This window comes from Malaclemys terrapin, chromosome 8, assembly GCF_027887155.1.
Source record: "Malaclemys terrapin pileata isolate rMalTer1 chromosome 8, rMalTer1.hap1, whole genome shotgun sequence".
Lineage (NCBI taxonomy): Eukaryota > Metazoa > Chordata > Testudines > Emydidae > Malaclemys > Malaclemys terrapin.
Genome location: NC_071512.1, coordinates 91,054,765 through 91,077,225, shown reverse-complemented (window position 1 = coordinate 91,077,225; position 22,461 = coordinate 91,054,765). Strand labels below are relative to the sequence as shown.

The window sequence follows — 22,461 nt, the reverse complement described above, 5'->3', positions numbered from 1 at the left end:
AGCATTGCCAGCAGATCGAGGGACGTGATCATTCCTCTCTATTCGACATTGGTGAGGCCTCACCTGGAGTACTGTGTCCAGTTTTGGGCTTCACATTACAAGAAGGATGTGGAAAAATTGGAAAGAGTCCAGTGGACGGCAACAAAAATGATTAGGGGGCTGGAGCACATGACTTGTGAGGAGAGGCTGAGGAAACTAGGATTGTTTAGTCTGCAGAAGAGAAGAATGAGGGGGGATTTGATAGCTGTTTTTAACTACCTGAAAGGGGGTTCCAAAGAGGATGGATCTAGACTGTTCTCAGTGGTAGCAGATGACAGAACAAGGAGTAATGGTCTCAAGTTGCAGTGGGGGAGGTTTAGGTTGGATATTAGGAAAAACTTTTTCACTAGGAGGGTGGTGAAGCACTGGAATGGGTTACCTAGGGAGGTGGTGGAATCTCCTTCCTTAGAGGTTTTTAAGGTCAGGCTTGACAAAGCCCTGGCTGGAATGATTTAGTTGGGGATTGGTCCTGCTTTGAGCAGGGGGTTGGACTAGAAGACCTCCTGAGGTCCTTTCCAACCCTGATATTCTATGATTCTGTGAGGTTGCTACATGCTGGGTGATCTTGCTCGCTTCTGTACCACATCACCTCTTCCTATCTGGCTTGCTGTTAATCCCCACCTTCTTTCTCTACACCCCCCCCCCCCAACTTCCTTTATTCTGTCTTTTGGTTAATTTTCTACGCTCCTTCCTTCAGATGAGTTAGCTAAACTGGTTTTGTAAGGTTGCAGCTCACTGGTTGTCCCAGATGTTAGCACCTGAATAGAGTAGTTTAGTCCTAAGCGTCCACCATTGTATCTTTCTTTCTGTATACCTGCTACTACATTTGCCCCATAGTAGGATGTTAACTACATTATCTGTGATAGTACCATCTATTTTTTCTTCACAAATTGTCATCAGAGTAGGCTAGTTCTTAATAAATAGCTTGAAACAGTCAATCACTGGCTTCCTTCATGGATCTTGGGGGAGAATTAGTTTAGCTTCTCCTGCTCTCTTCAGTGAAGCTGAAACAAATAACTTGTTAGGGAAGTATTTTGTAATTTCAGCAACATTTTTCCTGTGTTCCTGGAGTTGTATTTTAGTCTTTGGGTAAAAGATGCCTCAAATGAGCACTGCAACCATTTGTCAAATTTCAGGTTCCCATCATCTTCTAAATTTCTGCTCATCTTTGCTATATTTGCAGCATTGACTGTGACAAAGCTGCACACTTGACATTTGAATTTTTCCCCACAGTTTGTTATAGCTTTTACTGCTGTTACTTTTAAGTATTCTGCTGTATGGGCATTTCCTGATGCATTGTTTGTTTCTATGAGACAAACAGCCCCTTCATCTGTTGTCACACAAGCGCATGCTACTGGATCATTGTGTATATTGCTCCACCCATGAAGACTACCATCGTAAGACATGATAGGCAGTCCATAAAAATGGTGCATATATAAGTTTACTAATCAGTTGGTCCAGATTGTTCAGACATGAGCACATCATCTTCAGTCATTGCCTTCTGATGAGTATTTTTCATAATGTTGTTTCATTCTGGCAGCGAGGCCTTCCATCTGTTTGTTCCACTGTTTGTTTGGTGCGTGTTCCTTATTTTACACAGAGGTACAGGAATTTCTTGAAAATATTCCTAGGTAGGGTCGTTTTTACGATATGCAGCCAGTTTTCCTGCAGTTCCCAGGTGGTGAAATCAACACTCTAGAGCAGGGGTAGGCAACCTATGGCACACTTGCCGAAGGTGGCATGTGAGCTGATTTTCAGTAGTACTCACACTGCCCGGGTCCTGGCCACCGGTCCAGGAAGCTATGCATTTTAATTTAATTTTAAATGAAGCTTCTTAAACATTCTAAAAACCTTATTTACTTTACATACAACAATAGTTTAGTTATATATTATAGACTTAGAGAAAGAGACCTTCTAAAAATGTTAAAATGTATTACTGGCACGCGAAACCTTAAATTAGAGTGAATAAATGAAAACTCGGCATACCATTTCTGAAAGGTTGCCGACCCCTGCTCTAGAGACTGCACTCTCAAGAATGTTGTCCCTTCTTCCCGCAGGGTCCTATTTTGACAATATGATGCTCCTTGCTAGTTCCACACTTTGATGCTTCTCCCTTGTTATGTAACTCCCCTGCCCCATTCCCACCCCTAGAAAAACAAAATAACAATCCAAGACTTCGCCTCATGTAACCTGCATGCCTTTTGCACTGTATTAGCTTTTGTTTAGCGACAGAGAGGAAGGCAGTTGAGAAATTAATTTGTTTGTATCTCTGTTCATGTACCCATGCAAGGAGACCGAGCAAGGCCATTTACGTGAAGTGCTCGGAATCATCCAGAAGCAAGGGCTGGTGGTTACTGGGCAGATAACTGCTCTTTTTCCCATGAACTGGACAGTAAGTTTCATGGTTAGTGGAATCATAATTGGAGAATTGAGCCAATCAGAGCTCAGGTAAAGAGATGCTCTAAAATAGGAGTATGAGACCACCCGGGTGTGCTCAGTGGATGAATCTGATGAGATGATACATGGTGTTTTCGAGAGTCAGAAACCAGGTTCCATCGCCTGTGATGACTTTGCCAGTCTCTTGTTCCCAGTAGCACAGTCCTAGGTCTCCCACAAGATCAAGACCTTAATACAATGCACTTACTGTGCCATATTTATAAAGCTTCATCTCAAAAGTTAGATGTTTTCCCCCCGATTCATTCTTTATATAGAAAAGCAGCCTTTAACTCAGTTCTTTATAGAGATTCTCATGGATTCAGCATATTTTTTTTATTTAAATAAGAGATTATATGTTTAGGCCTTAATATATTTTGTATTAAATTCAGATTTTATATTAAACAGGTTTATTTTTTTAAGAGAAACTTGTAATTTAAATAAAAAATCCTAACAAAAATCCATTTTTGGTGTGTGGGTTTTTTAACATTGATTTTTATCCACCCTGTGAGAGAGCATTCCACAAATGGGCCACTTTTAAGGGCTTAGTCTACACATTTGGCACAATGCAAAGTTGTGGATTGAGTCAAGGCAAGGGCAAAACAACGATTTTGAGTTTCTTGCAGCAAGATCTTAATATGGCCCTAAAAGTTCAAACTCTAAAAATCCAAGCAACAGCTGTTGTCTGCTTGCTATCTCTAACATGCTGAGGTAGAATTTCATCTCACTCAGGCATAATATTTCGCAAAGCTGCATTGCTTCTCAACCCTTTGCCAATAAAGAGAAATCCTTCTTGGGACCTAAACCTTGTATTAAATGCCCAGACTAAGCATCCCTTTGATCCCCCAGAAATGCCCTTATTTTTTGTCTCAGCACACAGATATTTTGCTGAAATGGAAAGGGTAGGTGTTGTGGAACTTCATGGTTTGATCTGTAGTCAGTGCGTGTTCTCTTGTGGCTTATTGCGTTGGTTCCATGGTTTGTGAGGCATGGCATGTTGTGTAGATCTGCAGAGACTGTTTTTGGAGAACAGAAGTTGATTACTGGTAGCTGGACTTTTCTTTATTTATCCCCTCTTTTAACTTCAAGCAGTGAAACAGTCTTCTGTTGCAGTTCACAGCACTGTTAAGCAACACCACAGAATTTAAGAAACTGGCTAGTTTCTTTGCGTCTGAGAGCACCCTAGGTAGCATCAATTAAGCTGAGCTGCTTATTATAAATTAGACTTTGCTGCTACCTGCATTAGCCAGAGTTCCCACTCGCCACTACATGTGCCCATTTCAGATTTATACCACAGGCTCTCTTCTATAGCTGTTCTAAGAAATTTATCCTTGAAAATTAGGCTTTTATTTAAGAAAATTCCAATCAGTAGTTTTCCCACTCCCCTCATATTTACTTTGCATGGACTAAAATTTAATTCTGTCTACTCATTTCTTCAAGCATTGTTAACCAAGTTAAAATAAGCAGAGTTTGAATTTCTTAATATGTGGGCATACTGCAGCAGGTACACAAGGGCGTAATTAATTCACAATAATTGATGGGCCAATTGTGTATTGCTCAGTTTTGCAAATTTAAAGTAGGCAATCATAAAAAGCAATATTGTTCATTGAATTTTGTAAAAGTAACGTAGTCAATAGGAAACCTCTTTCCGTACTGTGTGAAGTCCTTGCTGAAAAGTGATGGGAGAACACTGTGTTCCAGCCAGTTAAAGTATCTAACTGAAAATTAGTGAGATTCTGCTCTGTGTTTTGTGACATTGGGCGGGTGGTTTTAAAAGATGACTAACAGTGCACTATGGATAATCAGTGGCAATCTATTGCTTAATTTGGATATTAGTAGATTATTAATTTAATTGCCATCTGTATGTGAAATATTTCAAGTATAAAAATATAATTAGGCAGGCCAAAAAAAGAGTAACTAGCAAAATACACACAAACTAACAGCAAAAAATGAAGTACAGCAGAAGCAGGAAGCCTGCCAAACAGTCAGTGGGACTACTGGATGGTTGAGATGCTAAAGGAGCACTCAGAAAACACGGCTGTTGCAGAGACGTTAAGTGAATTCTTTGCAGTGGTCTTCACTGCATTGGCTCAGGTGTGGGAATCGCCCTCAGATCCTTTCTCTTTTAGGTGACGGATCTGAGGAACTGTCTGTTTGAGGTGTTAGTAAAGGAGGTTTTGGAACAGATTGATAAAATAAACAATAAGTCACCTGGACCAGATGGTGTTCTTAAGGAACTCAGATATGAAATTGCAGAACTACTGAGATATGTAACCTATCACTTAAATTAGACTGTGTACCAGATGACTGTAGGGTAGCTAATGTAATGTTGACTTTTTAAAAAAGGCTCCAGAGGCAATCCTGGCTATTACAAGCGAGTAAGCCTACCTTAAGCACCAGGCAAAACGGTTGAAACTATAATAAAGAACAACACTGTCACCAATGTGGGTGAACACAACATGTTGGGGAAGAGTGAACAGGGCTTTTTAAAAAGGAAATCATTCCTCACCAATCTACTAGAATTCTTTGACGGGAGTCAACAAGCATGTTAAGGGTGATCCTGTTGGGATAGTGTACTTCAACCTTCAGAAAGACTTTGACAAGGTCCCTCACCAAATGCTCTTAAGCAAGGTAAGCAGTCATGTGATAAGAGGGAAGGGTCCTCTCATGGATCAATAACTAGTTCAAAGATAGGAAACAAAGGGTAGGAATAAATGTTCAATTTTCAGAATGGAAAATGGCAAATAGTGGGGGTCTCCCAAGTATCTGTATTGGGACCAGTCCTATTCAACATATTTATAAATGATTTAGAAAAGGGGGTAAACAGTGATGTGGCAAAGTTTGCAGCCAATACAGTACAGTAACTCCTCACTTAACGTCGTCCTGGTTAACGTTGTTTTGTTACGTCACTTATCTATTAGAGAACACGCTCATTTAAAGGTGCGCAATGCTCCCTTATAACATCGTTTGGCAGCCGCCTGCTTTGTCCACTGCTTGCTGGAAGAGCAGCCCGTTGGAGCTAGCTGGTGGGGGCTAGGAACCAGGATGGGCCGGAAGCCCCCTATCAGCTCCTCTAAATTCCCTGTGCGGCAGCCACCTAGCAGGCTATCAAGTGCTGGGCAGTTCAAGTGTCTCTCCCTTCCCCCCCCCGCCCCCCCCCCCCCCACTGCTGTGTGCTCCTCCTGCCCTCTGCCTTGGAGCCACTCCCAGGCACCTCCTGCTTGCTGTGCAGAAGGTGGGGGAGGGGGAAGAGGGGTGCTGATGTCAGGGTGTTCCTCCTCCCTCCACTCCTGTACCCCATCTCCACAGAGTGAGTGTGAGTGTGTGTGTGTGTGTGTGTGTGTGTGTGGGGAGAACGGGTCACGACAGGACTCAGGATGGAGGGAGCTTGCTGGCAGCAGTTGCTGTCTCAACTTGCTGATGTACTTTAAAAGGCAGTGTACTTAGAGTGGGGTCAGCGTACTTAAAGGGGTAATGCGCATCTCTTTCTCACACACATACCGTGTGTGTGTCTCTTACACTCGCGCACCACCTGGCACTTTGGAAAGTGGAGGGAGTGGTGTGCTCCAGTGGGATAGCGTGGGTTTATCATCACGTTCAGTTTCCGCAGGGAATGTTTGGAGCCACTGCCATGCATCTGTTGTCTCCTCCCTGCATTTGTGCTGCCTTGTAGAGTGTGAGGCTACTTTAACAACAATGTGTTAACCCTTGAGGGCTCAGCTGAGTGTTAGTTCATCATTTAGCAGCAAGGCATTCCCTGGGAAATATCCCACCCTCTGACTCCACCAACCTTCACAATCATCATTGCTGTGTACAGTATTGAATTGTTTAAAACTTATACTGTGTTTATATGTGTATATAAAATTTATATATATATCTTTTGTCTGGCAAAAACAATTTCCCTGGAACCTAGTCTCCCCCCCTTTACATTAATTCTTATGGGGAAATTGGATTTGTTTAACATCGTTTCGCTTAAAGTAGCATTTTTCAGGAACATAACTACAACGTTAAGCGAGGCGTTACTGCATTACTCAAGATAAGTCCAAAGCAGACTGCAAAGAGTTACAAAGGGATCTCACAAAACTGGTGACTGGGCAACAAAATAGCAGATGAAATTGAGTGTTGATGAGTGCAAAATAATGTACATTGGAAAACATAATCCCAATTATACATACAAAATAATGGGGTCTAAATTAGCTGTTACCATTCAAGAAAGATCTCTTCGAGTCATCGTGGATAGTTCTGTGAAAACATCTGCTCGATTTCTTGACTGCTGCTGCACATCTAACCGTGTCAGGAATCATTAGGAAAGGGTTAGATAAGACAAACTATTATAGTGCCACAACATAAATCCATGGTATGTCCACACCTCGATTACTGCATACAGTTCTGGTCATCCCGTCTGAAAAAAACATATTAGAATTGGAAAAGTTGCAAAGAAAGAGCAAAAATAATTAGCATATGGAACTGCTTCCATATGAGAAGAGATTAAAAAGACTGGGATTGGTCAACAGAGAAAAGCAACAACTAAGGGGGGGACATGGCAGAAGTTTATAAAATCATGAATGTTGTGGAGAAAGTGAATAGGAAAGTGTTATTTACCCCTTCATACACCAAAAGAACAAGGGGGTTACCCACTGAAATTAACGGGCAGCAGGTTTAAAACAAACAAAGGTATGCAGGTTTAATTCACACAATGCACAACCTGTGAAACTTGTTACTAGGGGATGTTATGAACGCCACAAGTATAACTGGGTTAAAAAAAAAACTAGATAAGTTAATGGAGGATAGGTCCATCAATGGCTACTAGACAAAAGGATCAGGGATGCAACCCCATGCTTTGGGTGTCCCTAAATCTCTAACTGCGAGACGCTGGAACTGGGCAATGGGGTTGAATCACTCTATAATTGCCATGTTTTATTCATTCTCTAAAACATCTGCACAGGCCTCTGTCAGAAGACAGGATATGGGCTAGATGGACCATTAGTCTGACCCAGGATGACCGTTCTTAAGTGACTAAAATAGACTGTAATAGCTCCATTGAAATAAATATTTGTATGTTCACTATCTTTTTTTGGTATGTATATGTTAATATAGTAAATCCTGCTGGCCACAATAGCCCCCATAAACACACCTCCAAATCTTTTTGACCATTATAGTAAGATGCAGTTTAAGAGAAGGGCAAAATTATTCAGGTAACTTTACTTGTGCACATCTGTAGCTCTAACACAAAACATTGTCAAGTAAACTAAAATTTTTAGCTAGTCCTTTTTAAATATTAGTATTTCACATTTGGAAAAATTGCTAATCTGAAAGCAGCTTTCTTTCCAAGTTGCATTAGAAGGTTTATTTAAATGCAATTTACGTTGGGGGAAGGGGCATGCTGGAAATGCCTTATGCAGGTCATGGGCTGCTAAAGTGAGTCAGTATGGAGATTTAACCTATATAGAGCCTCTATAATAAAAGGTCTTTGCTGAGGTACAGACTTTTTTATATTCCAGAATTCTAAAATATTATTTGCAGTATAATGTCAATACAATTTCCCTGTTTTTCTGACAAACTAGCATTACACTAGTGCTCAGGCAGGACCAGAAGGCTTTTAAGAAAACTTTTAAACTTCTCCCAGTTTTGGGTCACAGATTGATATCTAATAGTTTGGCTCCTTCCTAAGCTTTATGTGAACTTCCTGTTGCAGTTTCTTCTTTTTCTTTTTTGAAGGGGAAAAAAAAGTTTTTTGTGTTTTATCTAACTATAAATGGGGCTTTTTTGTGATGTACTATTTATGATTTGGGAGATGGGGGCTATTTAACTTGGTTTCAGAATTGCTGTAGTTTATACTCTCAGGAACTCAGTTATTGCTTCACAAAATGGGGAATTCTTCCCATTAGGTTAAATATAGCAAGGCTGGAAGTATAAAGAAGGAAATGAATCTTCTTTGTCGTTTTAAACCCACTTAAAATGGCTAAGATGTTTCTGATATATTGGTTTAAAAGTGACTGTCAATTCACTGCATATTTAATTGTTTGTATCAGATCAGCTATTGAATTCACCTTCTATGTTTGTTTGTACAGACTTGATATGGAAAAACTAATTTATTTTTTTCTTTGTAGCCTTCTCTTCAGTCTTCAAGCCCAGGTAAAAATTTTAATGTAGTATTATGTTTGAGAGGGAGGGGAACACTTCAGTCAAATGTCAGTCATTACCTTCTATTTTTTTAAATATTATTGCTATTGAAATTAACACTGCAAAGTTGTAATTAGAGGCATTCCACATTTCCGGTTACTACAGGTTTATCGCTGTTGTATGGTTCTAATTTTTAATTAGGTTTGTTAATTGAATAATCCATTTTTAAATCTTAAAAATAACGTACACCTTTGAAAATATCTTTCCTATACATCTTATGTTGTCTTACATAAAACATTAGACAGTGAAGATGACAGCTTCCAATTTGATTTTTAATCATTGTTATATTTTGGCATACTTTAATTATTTGTAGTGATTGTAATTCGTTCTAGTTATATTTGTCATTTAAAAGACACAAATAGGAATATGTATACTAACTGTATTTTTCATTTGCATACATCACAAAACCACCACACAATTTGATATAATTGGCAGCTTTTGATTAGTAGATGACCAGTACTGAAAGTGCAGAAATTTATGTGGGTCAAGATTAAGGTCAATTTACAGAGCATTGTCGTTTGCATAGCAGCTACTTGTATTATGTCTAGAACTTGACTAGTACATAATACAAGACTAGTGACAGTTATATTTGTCCCATGTTTTCCATGAATGAAATTCACTCACATTAACAGGAAAACCAAAGGCTTTTTTTCACTGATCCTGCAGTACACTCTGAACTGTAATCAGTAGGAGCATATTTGCTTCTATGGATTACTGAAAAAAAAAAAAAAAAAAGGAATTTCCATCATCTCTTTTAAAAACTGGTTGATGTCTGGTGTTCTGATATGATTAACTCATTTCTGCTGGGCTTTTTAGTGTGCAGTGTTGTAATAAATTCTGAGTACTTGCTTTTTTCACACCTTGCTACTACAGTAACCAGTGTTAATTATATAACGCTTTGTCCAAGATGATTGCCCTAGTCAAGATTAACATCCTAGTAGTTTAAATGCAAGCCTTCCAACATTAGCAGCTTCACTTTTTTGTTGGACTACCTTGTCTTGAACAGTTATACCATTTAACTATGCTTTAGCAATAAAAGCAGTACAGACCCCTAGAGTAGATGCAGTTATATCCGTATAAAGCCTTTTATACTTCTATAACTATATCCACGCTGTACTGGTATAGTTATTTCAGGAAAAAAATCACACCTACATATACTGGTGTTCCGTGAGAAACTGGAGTTTCTTTTAGAATTAGTGTCAGCAGATATTTTTGCTACTTTAGGTAATTAATATGCTGCTTTTGGTTATGAAATTATCTGTTCAGCAAATAGATATTTTCTGCAAATTATGGGGCGATCATTTCAAATGAAAGCCAGACTCTGCTCTGGTGCAAGTCCTACAAAAGATCTGTTTTTGGCGTTGGAAGCTACTGCATCAACAAAAGCAATCAAATCTTTAATTTTTAAGATTTTACAGAGCATCATTGTTCAGTAGTGTTCTTTCATGTAGTGAAAATACCAAACAAAATAATTCAGTACATTATGTAATTGTATAGTAGCATGCATGACTACCTAATAGTGTCGGGTACTATAAAAAGTTGGAAATGTTTATTAAAATAAGTGATTTTTCCATTCCTTTAACATGCAAATTCATGTTTTAAACAGTTTATTTTTCTTGGAGATTTCTTAATGTCTTTCTGTGATGTAAATTGTCACCGGCAGTGACTTCATAACCTGACGACATTTCCTAAGCTTCTCTCTCATTGCAAAGTAGATGCTAAATTTCACTGTTAATATCCCTGGACTACAACATATTTGAAAACTTAAATATTGCTAAAACTCATTTAATGATAGTTGATGCACTTTATATTTTAAAATGGATTTATAAACATTAATGCTCATAACACCACAGTGAGCTATATAATATCACTTTTTACAGATTTGGAAACTGAAACACAGATGAAGTTACTTGCCCAAGGCAAGTAGTTAGAAGCGCTGGGATTATAAATCTATAGTTCGTGGGCTTCAGCATTGTGCTCAGTCTGTTAGCAGTCTGCCTTTCACTTATTACTGCTAATTGTTACTATATCTAGACTTTTTTACAAAGAATCATGTGAAAGGGGGGGAAAAAAATAGGTAGAAAATTGTCTGAATGCCAAGGTCTTGACCAAGTGTGCAAAGTCTTAAAACTTCCTTCTAATCTATAATTATGAATAACAATACTCCATTCATGTCCTTTCAGTTTTAAGAATGGTACCTTCCAAGAAGCCAAGAAAATTCCCATCATGTACATCATGGTCAATATTTGTAGGCTGTTGAATATCTCAGCTTTTGAAGACACCAACCCCTAAATTATCAGTTGTATAGAGATCAAGCTGAGGGCTGTGTGTAGCAGCAGTTGGTGTCATGCAACTGTGCAGTATTTTGAAAACTGAAGTCAAACCCTCACCTTTGATTCTTTCTGTAGCTTTTGACCATCTAAACAGAGTATGAACCTCTCCTTTGAATAAATAGGACAGTTGAATTCTTTAAAACTTCAGACTTTGCAAACATCTTTCGTCTAGATTTTATTTTGGTTTGGTTATTGTTGAAATTTTTATTCATACCAAGTAGGGCTGTCAGTTAATCGCAGTTAACTCATGCAATTAACTCAAAAATTAATTGCGATTAATTGCAGTTTTAATTGCGCTGTTAAATAATAGAATACCAATTGAAATTTAAATATTTGGATGTTTTTCTACATTTCCAAACATATTGATTTCAATTACAACACAGAATACAAAGTGTACAGTGCTCACTTTATATTATTTTTTATTATAAATATTTGCACTGTAAAAATGATAAAATAAATATATTTTTCAGTTCACCTCATACAAGTACTGTAGTGCAATTGAAAATGTAGAAAAATCCAAAAATATTTAAATAAATGGTATTCTATTATTGTTTAACAGTGCAATTAATCGCGATTAATTTTTGTAATCGCTTGACAGCCCTAATACCTAGCTAACTCCTTAAACCCATGATGTGATTGATCAAATTCTTTTCAAATTGTTTATACTAGGAGGTTCAGCAACATCTGATGACCATGAATTTGACCCGTCAGCTAATATGCTGGTTCATGATTTTGATGATGAAAGGACATTAGAAGAGGAGGAAATGATGGAAGGAGAAACAAACTTCAGTTCTGAAATAGAGGATCTTACAAGGGTAAATGGCACTTATGGGTTATAAAACAAAAATATTATTTTATGCAAGATGGTTACATTTTGTTGGATTTCGATCACAAATACATTGGCGAACAAATAAATCCTAGGAATGGTGACCTGTTGAGGTACTTTGCAATTAAAAAATCTGTAGCAAAGAAGCTGATATGTATATAATAGACTGGAATGCTTGTTGAGGTATAGTTTTTTTTGTTTATACCTATTGGTGTAGATGTCATATTTTAGACCTATCACAAACCAAGTGCTCTAGCTAAATGTTTGTTTTACATAAATTGATTATTCCCTGTTCATTTGATTAGTACATGTTAGTTTCAAATTTCTGTAAATAAACTCCTTCGTCCCATAACTTTTTTTTTTAAATTTTACATTTTAAATTCTTTATTCAAACATTCATCCTCATACCAGTCTTGTGATGAAATAAGTAGTATTCGCCCCATTCTGTAGGTGGGGAAACTGAGACAGGGATTAAGCAATTTGCCCAAGGCCACATCATGAGTTGTCAGTAGAGCTAAGATTAGAACACCAATTAATGATGACTATGCATACATCTTAAAATGTGTACTGAAAATAATTGCATTCTAAGATTTATTTTTTTTATCTTGGGCTCTTGCTGTCATTTAAATACTGCTTTAAGTGGGCTCTTGGGGGATATGAACTTGGCAGAATTTTGACTTCAGTTGCAACTGGTTATTCAGTCAGGAACAATACTTTGTGGTTTAAAGATGTTCATAATGAATTCTAAACTAGTTTAAATGTAGTCTGTGATTTCATTGGTTGAAAGGCTTTGAGCACATGTAATTATCTTCAAATTTATATCTAAAGTACAATTTTCTTCAACTACAGTAAATCACTACCAGTTCAACTTTAAAAAGCTGTTTAGCATGTTTAATCTTTAGTAACAATAATGAATGGTCACTTACATTTGTAATTGCAGGTTTGATATTAAAGATGAAAATGAAGTTAAGTAAATCAGTTTATTACAAATTTGGAGACACTTTGTCTAGAAAGGTGAACTCTGGGAAATAGGAATCCTCAAGTATGTAGAGAGAGCTTTCAATACAATTGCCAATTGCTTTCCTTCCTTATATTTTATACAACTTTTTCAAGGGGCAGCTTGGTGGTATAGTTGTGTACTACCTTGAGATGCCATGGCAATGATCAAAGGTCAGGGCCAGAGTTTGTTCCTTGGCAGGAGTTGGAAACTATGGTGGGTCTCCATGTTTTGGCTCTCTGCTGAGCAAGACAATGAGCAGTGTTGCTGTTTAGATCTAGGAGGGAGCCATGTGCTACCCCTCTGTAGAGGAAGGGTGTTTATAAATTGGCCCTGTATTCCACTGTACAGTTATCAGCCTGTTGTGAATGGATCCTTGGATCCAAGCCAACTAGGTCTGGGCAGAATTTAGTCACTGGTTCTAGCTCTGGAACACTCTTCCCAGGCTCAGATCTCTTGTCTGACACCCTTCCTTGAGATGTGGAATGCCACCATCCAGCTCCTGCATATCCTGAAACCAGTGTCAGACCTCCCAAGTCACATGCTCCATGAGTTCCACCTAGGTTGTGGGCACTCCGGACTTACTAGTTTAACCCCTTCAGAGACAGTGTAGTAGGAAAGAAAGGAACACAAGTTTAGCAAAGGAAGTGCTTACCCATAGTGACTTTACTTTTAAAGCATTCAAGAGTTATAGATCTTTGAAAATAACACAAAGTCCAGAGACATACCATCCCCTAGTCTGAGCTCACCCCTATTTATGAGTCCATGGTTTGTCAGCATTTCAGGCTGGGCAGTCTCTCTTGAAGTTCACACGTGGTGGTGATTGGCCCCTTATGGAGAGTATACCCTCCATGGCCTTAAATAGGGCCTCAGACTCTGTGCCATGTGTTCACAATAAGAAGCTCCAGATCTAACTGTCATGTTTCTGTTCTCCCTCCCACTCTACCTTTGTAGGCCCCTGTGTAGAAAAAACAACAACATTGTTTCATGGGGGTGGGCCAGTAGCTGAGAAATGAAGTGATGGCCCTAGTCTTGATGGATCTCAGTTATAGTCCCTTCAAGGTGTCATACATCTTTCCTGGGCAGGGTAGCTCTCTGGGATACAATATCTGCCCTGGGGAAAGTTCAGACTTTTGCAGTTACAGTGCTTATATTTCTACAAATAGGACAACATAGAGATCATAATTTGATACTCAACTTGTCACAAATGGTTGCTAGAACCCGAAGCTTTTTTTGGAGTGTAATGGGGTAAGGCAGGCTCAGAGAATCCACCTAAGTAAAGAGAGATAAGGTGGGTGAGGTAATATCTTTCACTGGACTACTATTGGTGAGAGAAGCAAGCTTTCAAGCTATACAGAGTTCTTCAAAAGAAAAAAGAATATGTAAAAAATTTGCCACCTTACTCAACCAATCTGCTGCTTGTGTCCTGTCTGCTGGCTTCATGATAAAATATATTTTTACTTTTTTTGCTTTTTGGGAGCACTGTAATGCTAAGGGATTGTCAGCTTGATTCCTTGCTTCTTTGGGTACATCCAGACTACCTGCTGTATCAGCGGGTAGCTATCGATTTATCGGGGATCGATATATCGTGTCTCGTTAAGACGCGATATATCGATCCCTGAACGCGCTCCCCGTCGACTCCGGAATTCCATCGGAGCGAGCGGCGGTAGTGGAGTCGACGGGGGAGCCGCGGCCATCAATCCCGCACTGTGAGGACCCAAGGTAAATCGATCTAAGATACTTCAACTTCAGCTACGCTATTCACGTAGCTGAAGTTCGTATCTTAGATCGATATCTTCCTCACCCCCTCTTCTCTCCTCCCCCCCCCCCCCCGTGTAGAAGTTCAAAGTTCCAATTACAGGGCAAACCAGATGCACTTGTGCATCACCATTTAAGGCAGTGAGGTTATATAGGTGTTAGAGGGTATAATTTGGCCAGCACTTCTTACTAATGGTTCAGGAGAATGAAAGATCCAATGCTGAATTTGCAGGGCTGACAGTTAATGTTTTGTATTGATTAAAAAAAAATTAGGAGACATATGTAGTCATCTTTCAGAGTAGAACCTCTTTTAAATATGAAGACCTAAAAATGGACAAATATTTTAAAGGGTTACTTTTAACTGTGCACATTTGTAGACAATTTTTAGTAGTTTTATTTTAAGAAGTAGTGCAACAATGTGCTCAGTAGTATTTACCTCTTGCCTGTGATGAAGAACTGAGTGGTATCTGTGTGAACAGTGACCTGCTAGTCAGTATTGTGCATAATTTGAGAATATGTATGCAAAATCAGGTTTAAATTCCTACACTGCTAGAAGTTGGAAGTCCTGCCATATGTCATTCAATAAGTAATTTTCCCCAGATTTGTAAGGTTTCCAATTTTTTCCCAATGACCACATTTTCATGTTAGCTGAGATAGTCTTAACCCATGCATTCCTCACGTATTTGCCCATGCTAGGTTACGTGTAAAATACATATCTTAAAAATGTGGAGAAGGTCTGTGTAATGTGAAATGTCTTTGTGGAAGTCAAAACTTTGCTTGGTGGATGTTATTCAGGAGGGTGAAATGCCAATTAATGAACTACTTAGCCTTTATGGCTATGATGGTACAGTCCCACTCCCAGAAGACGAAGATGACGACGATGAGGAGGAAGAGGAGGAAGAGGAAGGAGAAGATGATGAAGATGTTGATAATGATGACAACAGTGGCTGTAGTGGAGAAAACAAAGTAAGTGACTGTATTAATTGGAAAAAATTTCCCATTCAGTTGTCTAGTACTATGTCCTGAAATTCTGAACTAGTTTGCATGCTCCTTCTAGTTTAGTCACTAATAGTTCATAAAAGCCCTACATGGACATACAAGATGCCAAACCACAGCAGAACATAAAAACAGCCATCCTGGGTCAGACCAGTGGTCCAGCTACCACATTATCCTGTCTTCTGACAGTGGCCAATGCCAGGTGCTTCAGAAGGAATGAACGGAACAGGCAGTCATCCACTCCCAGCTTCCGGCAGTCAGAGGCTAGGGACACCCAGAGCATGGAGTTGCATCCCTGACCATCTTAGCTAATAGCCATTGATGGACCTATCCTCCATGAACTTATCTAGTTCTTTTCTGAACTCCGTTATAGTTTTGACCTTCACAACATCCCTTGACAATGAGTTTCACAGGTTGACTGTGCATTGTGTGAAGTACTTCCTTTTGTGTGTGTTAAGCCTACTGCCTATTAATTTCATTGGGTGATCTCCAGTTCTTGTGTTATGTGAATGAGTAAATAACATTTTCTCCACACTAGTCACAATTTTATAGACCTTTATTAAATCTCCTCTAGTCATCTCTTTTCCAAGTTGAAAAGTCCCAGTCTTTTTTATCTTTTCTCCTACTGAAGCTGTTCCATGCCCTTAATCATTTTTGTTACCCTTCTCTGTACCTATTTCAATTCTAATGTATTTTTTTTTAGATGGGGTGACCAGAACTGCATATAGTATTCAGATTATGGGCATAGCATAAATTTATATAGTGGCATTTTGATATTTTCTGTTTTATCTGCTCCTTTCCTCATGGTTCCTAATGTTCTGTTAGCTTTTTTGACAGCCGCTGCACATTGAGCAGATGTTTTCAGAGAGCTATCCACAATGAGTCCAAGATTGTTGAGTGCTGACAGCTAATTTTTAGACCTTGTGATATTGTGTATATATAGTTCAGATTGTTTTCCAGTTTGCATTATTTTGCATTTATCAACATTTTGAATTTCTGACATTTTGTTGCCTAGTCAACCAGTTTTGTGAGATCCCTTTGTAACTCTTCGCAGTCTGTTTTCAACTTAACTATCTTGAGTAATTTTGTCTTGTCTGCAAATTTTGCCACCTCACTGTTTACCCCTTTTTCTGGATCATTCATGAATATGTGGAAAATCATTGGTCCCAGGACAGATCCCACTATTTACCTCTCTCCATTCTGACAATTGACCATTTATTCCTACCTTTTTTTTTTTTTTTTTTTTGTATCTTCTTACCACTTACTGATCCATGAGAGGACCTTCCCACTTATTCTAAGCACTTAGTTTGCTTAAGAGCATTTGGTGAGGGACCATGTCAAAGGCTTTCTGAAGGTCCAAGTACATTATATCACCCTTATCCATATGTCTGTTGACCAATTCTGGTAGATTGCTGAGGCATGATTTCCCTTTACGAAAGCCATGTTGACTCTTCTCCAACAAATCATGTTCATCTAGGTGTCTGATAATTCTGTTTTTTACTGTAGTTTTAACCAATTTGCCTGGTATTGAAGTTCGGCTTACCAGCCTGAAATTGCCAGGATTGCCTCAAGAGCCTTTTTTTAAAAACAGGTGTTGCATTAACTATTCTCCAGTCATCTGGTACAGAAGCTGAAACAGAAATAGTTTGCACTATGTTGGGAGGCAGATCTATTACGAATACTTGCATGAATACTGCACTCTTAAACACTGCAGAATTGATTCCAAAAGGTCTCCAAATAGAAGTGTGGAAGAAGCAACAAATAGTACAGCCAATGGATCTTTGTGTAAGACGTCCACCTGGCCCAAACCTGAGTTGATTTTATCAGAGGACTGAATTAGGTGTTACTCCCCTCATCCCTCTGGCTTTATATCCAGTTGTAGTTGGTTAAGGATCAACTGATAATGAGCTTTGGCCCTTTTACACATGTTGAACCATAACTGTTGTCTGCCAAGTTTCTTGCCGCTTCATCTAATACCTAGTCACTGTCAGATCGAGAATAAACTTGTCTAGGTGGACCAGCAGTCTGACCCAGTCCAGCAATTTCTATTCTCCTATGAAAGGCACTTTTACTTGAACTTTGCTCACTTGTTCAGGAGTGAGCTCTAAACATCTTCTCAATCCCATAAATCCGTGGTGTATTTCATCTTTATAGCATTCTGGATGCTATAGAGACAAATTATAAATTGCATATACTGTAGCGTTATATACAACAGGATCATAGTCTGCTTTAAAGCATAGTGTCTGACTCTTCTGAAAACAATGTATTTTATATACTTGAGCCTATCATTATGGATGTGATAATTCAGTAGTTATTTTATTGATGAGGTGTGGTACTGAAATAAAAAGTCTGCCTGAATTTCAGAAATTCAGGCAATTTTAAATCACTTTTGACTGACGTATTAAAGACTGACGATGATTGTTCCTGTATAATAAATAGTTAAAAATAAATGATCAAATATTTTGTGAGAATATATCATTATAATCATGGCCTCTTTAAAATGGAGTCCTATGAACTCTTAAGATAAACAAGCATCTTTTTAGAAGGCAGTTTTCTGCTTGCAGTTCTCCAGACCCTGCCTTTAACTATAGTTCTAATCATTCTGTTTTTGATTCTATACAGTCATGACATAATTATAACTTGGCCATTGTTGGTGGCCTTTTAAAGCATATAATCTTACAATATTACAGTTGTAATATAAAATCCTTTGTACGGTTAATACCAAAAGGATCAAGGGAGTTTAGGAAACTTAGTATGGATTGAAAAAAGAAAATATTGTCCTTAATATAAATGTACTGTTTATTATAGCACTCACAACTGAGGCTCCATCTCACCCATTTTATAGATATGGAAACTAAAGCATAGACAAATTAAGTGACCTGCACAAGGTTGTGTGATAGGTGTAAGGGTAATGAGATATAAATTATGGCCAGGATCACCTGTGTCTTTGACGTTATTTAGCATTGTTGCTGTTTTGAGAAAGAAACCAATTTGGTATGATTTATGGATTCTATTAAGATCATGTGAAAGCAAATATAATTTAAATCAAGATATCCCTGTCTAAATTAATATAATTTTCCGAAACAAACAGGATGGAACAATACAATGATTAAATCTAAGGCTACAGTTGAGGTTGAATTGATTAATCAAGATATTAATCACATGAAATGGGATCTACAGTTGATCAAATGATCAAATCAACACAGTCAATCATATCAGGAGGTCAATGAAATACATGATGAATCTTTGGTCTACTTTTGATTGCTTTGGTCTAATTTCAGCTCTTAGGTTTAGTATGTGGATGAGGTGTTGGTGTCCTGTGATAAACAGGTCAAACTAGTTGATCTGGTGATCCCTTCTGGCCATAAACTCTGACTCTAATCTTACACATAGTAACCCTGTACAGTCAAGGAGGCATAGTTTTTCTCAGCTTTTGAACTATTATTACACTCCTTCAAAGCACCATTAATTGAATGATGTACTCTATTTGCTCCCCTTCTGGCTAACTTACCTACTTTAATACAGTGGTGATCAGCAACTCATGATTCCCCTCGCGGGTAGAGTAATTTAATGCTGATACCTTTAAGAATGAAGGGTTACACTCTGTGATCTGTCACCTGCTTAGAATTTGAGTTGGTATCTAATTGTGTTCTTTTTAATATAGATTTACATAGTGCTACTACTTAAACATCTACATGTTCACATATATTCACACGTTAGAAAGGTTAGCCCCCTTACCACAGCAAGAAATTAGTTACTACACAAACCACCAGTTCTCTAATTAAAAGGTTGCCTTTACTTTCGTCCAGACCTAAGGACATAAGCTAAGGATACAGCTGTTTTTTGAGCTCCTGTAATGTAAATCCTATTTAAGATAAAGGAAATTAAAGTTTATACATGCTAGGCCACATTACAGTAGACCCACTTGCTTTACTTGGGTGTTTGACTGAGCAAAGAATAGAGCTCTTTAACACAAACTCTTACATGTTTGGTCTCTGTTCAACATATGAGTGAAATCCTAGCAGCAATTTTTAGTTAAAAGATTAAAATATGTTGTAAAATTCTAACTATACTTCTAAAAATAGGGCTATAGCAAAAATGGCCGAAACATGGCATTTGCTTACTACTTAAGGAGCATTAGTGCCTTACGTCAACCTCAGTTTTTTGTTAAAATCTATCAAAGTTCTGACCATTTGAAAATTGCATGCTGAATAGAGCCCCAACTCCACAAGCTCGTGTGTGTGGTTGGACTTTTTGTACCCTTGTCAATATTCCATTGATACTTCCATGCCTTGTATCAATGGGGCTCTTGCCCACACGTATCAGTTTACAGGCTTGGAGCCTTTGGATGGAATGCAGTGAGTACATGAGCAGCTCTTTAACGCATGAAAGTTTGTTCTTGTGATTTAAAAGCTCCCCGGTAAAAATTGCCAAGTCTGTGCAAGTTGAATAACTGAGAGAAGAAATTTTTAAGGTATGGATATTGTACTTAAGGAAACAAACAAAGCCGTAGAAAACAAATTTGAGGGTGGAGGGGGTGTACTTAATGCAACGTAGAAGGTGGAAATTTAAAAGGAATGACATTAATTAAAAAATGAGAGGTTCCTATGGAACCATTGATTTGGCTGTATTGCATTTGGACCGTTTTTGATTTCCTGTTTACTTATGAAACTTGCAGCTTATATTCTGCTTTGTCATTAAAAGCATACAGGATGTCCACAATGTGTCTGAGATGTTGCAACAAATAAGTTTGAGCAAGTTACATTAGTGATCTTCACCAAATGCATAAATCAATCCACTAACTCATTTTTTTAACCCTTCTCATGTAACTTTCTTTAATTCTAATATCTTCCACTATGGTGGTTTCATTTCTGTACGGCATCTGTTCTTTTAATATTTGATCTTTCTACCGTTTTTACTTAACTCAGTGATGTTAGAATTGGAGTATGCTGATATATTCTTCTTGTGGGGTGAAATCTAATTATTGAAGGTTTTTATGATAACCTCACACCTTGAAGAGTAACTTTTTTTTGGCTACATCTCCACTACAAGGTAGGGGTGTGATCCCAGCTCACATATACATACTTAGCGCAAGTACAAATAGCAGCATATCTGCAGTGGCATGGGCAACAGCACACCTTAGCTGTGCCAAGTACGTGCCCACATGGGGTTCAAGCAGGTTTATACTTGGCATGGCTGATCCATGCTGCCGCTGTCTGTGCTGCTGTGGGTATGCTACTATTTTTTACTCATGCCAGTTCTCTGTATGTGTATGCGAGCTGGGACTCTCATCCCTAGCTTGTAATGTAGATGTAGCCTTCCATGTGATTAGAAATGATTATCCAGCGTTTCCTAATCCTGATATTAAAAGAACATCCAAAATTCTGGGGGAATGGTTTTAAAGATAGGGGTATACTTTAAGAGCAAGAGAGCTGTAAAGAACTCTATGCCTTTATAATTTCCAATTTTTTTAGCTTATAGTGTATAACTTACTCCATCAAACATAAAAAAACCTCACTACTTAGTAGTAAAGGAAATTTGTACCATTCAGTGTTTGTCTGTAAGTTCACTGACACACTGAGTGCCCAGCATGAGAATTTTTGTGAAAAGCTAGTGCTTCACACGAATAAGGTTGTGAGATTGACTTATCCCTTGGTTCTGAGATCCACAAGCTGCATATCCTTCCAAACAGTTTAACAAAAAATTAGGACTGTACACCCGGAATTGCTCCTAGCAAAACATAGAATCACTCAGTAATGGCAATCCAACATATCTCCATCCCTGCTTAAAGCCTGTTTAGGTATACGATAGTTCACGTAAGTGTGACAGTACTTATTGTTGCTCATGGTATAAAACTTTAACCCTAAATTTCATGCTGGAAAAACTAGATACAGTGGTTAATTCTGGTTAGCTCATCTAAGACTTAATGATAAACCTGACCTGCTTAAAATATTTTTTCAAAATCTATATCAATGCTGTGTAATGCATCTAAACAATCTTTGTGGCTGTCCACAGCCTGTACCTGTCATTCGTAACACTACAACGTATACTTTATTATGTGTACAACATCCTTTTGTTTGACATTTCTGGAAATATAAATAAAATGTTATCAAAAAAGAGAGCGATGATTATCTCTAATGCAGAAGGTGTAAATGGTCTCCCGTTTGCTTTATTGTATTTAAGGAGGAGACCATAAAGGATTCATCAGGTCAGGAGGATGAGACACAATCCTCCAATGATGACCCAGCACCATCTGTTGCTTCTCAAGATCCGCAGGAGATAATTCACCCACGTCGATGTAAATATTTTGATGCAAGTATGTGCTGTTTAGTACTATGCACCACCATCTAAATTGTCATAACTTTATTAAGATCTAGAATTAATGAAATATTGAGTTACTAAAAAAATCTCTTACAGCTTGTTTGTCAGATCTTTTTCTTCTCCCACTGCTGTTCTTTATTATCAATTCACTTAAACATAGTTTTTTGTTGTCCACGCTCCTTAGCATATGATAAAGCCTCTCTTTTTTACAAGTCATGGACTTTGTATATTTGTTTTATTAAAGGAAAAGTGTAGGATTAAATCTGGTGCACAATTTAAAAAGAAAAGCAAAGCCTAAGGCCAATGGAAATGCTTTCAATAACTTCTTAACATTTCAGTGGAAATGTAGTCCCCAGTCCTGCAAACAGGTCCACCTGGGCATGCCTCTACACCTCTGCAAAGCTCCCTTGCCATCCCCTTGGAGCCCCAGTGACGTCTTCCCATGTGGACCAGCTTGTAGTATCAGTGCAAATATTCCCTGCAGTGTTTGTAACCTTGTATTGCTCAACTGTAGCATTTCCCCAGCTGTGGTCTGTGGAGCACTGCTGATGGTCCAAGAAGAGTTGGTTGGCTGC

The 22,461-nt window shown here is 38.2% G+C and overlaps 1 protein-coding gene across 4 annotated transcripts in view; it reads left to right on the top strand.

Annotated features, from left to right (window-relative positions):
• MIER1 (MIER1 transcriptional regulator) overlaps positions 1-22,461 on the top strand; it is a 64,614-nt gene that overhangs the window by 24,664 nt on the left and 17,489 nt on the right. For 2 of the 4 annotated variants that reach the window (XM_054037326.1, XM_054037325.1), the window contains exons 2-5: positions 8,583-8,607; positions 11,658-11,803; positions 15,365-15,535; positions 21,749-21,881. In XM_054037326.1, coding sequence (XP_053893301.1) covers positions 11,705-11,803; positions 15,365-15,535; positions 21,749-21,881 — 403 coding nt within the window. In that variant the 5' untranslated portion in view covers positions 8,583-8,607; positions 11,658-11,704. Of the gene's footprint in view, positions 1-8,439; positions 8,494-8,582; positions 8,608-10,535; positions 10,575-11,657; positions 11,804-15,364; positions 15,536-21,748; positions 21,882-22,461 lie in introns of those variants that run through there. The other 2 variants (XM_054037323.1, XM_054037324.1) reach the window with 2 other exon arrangements.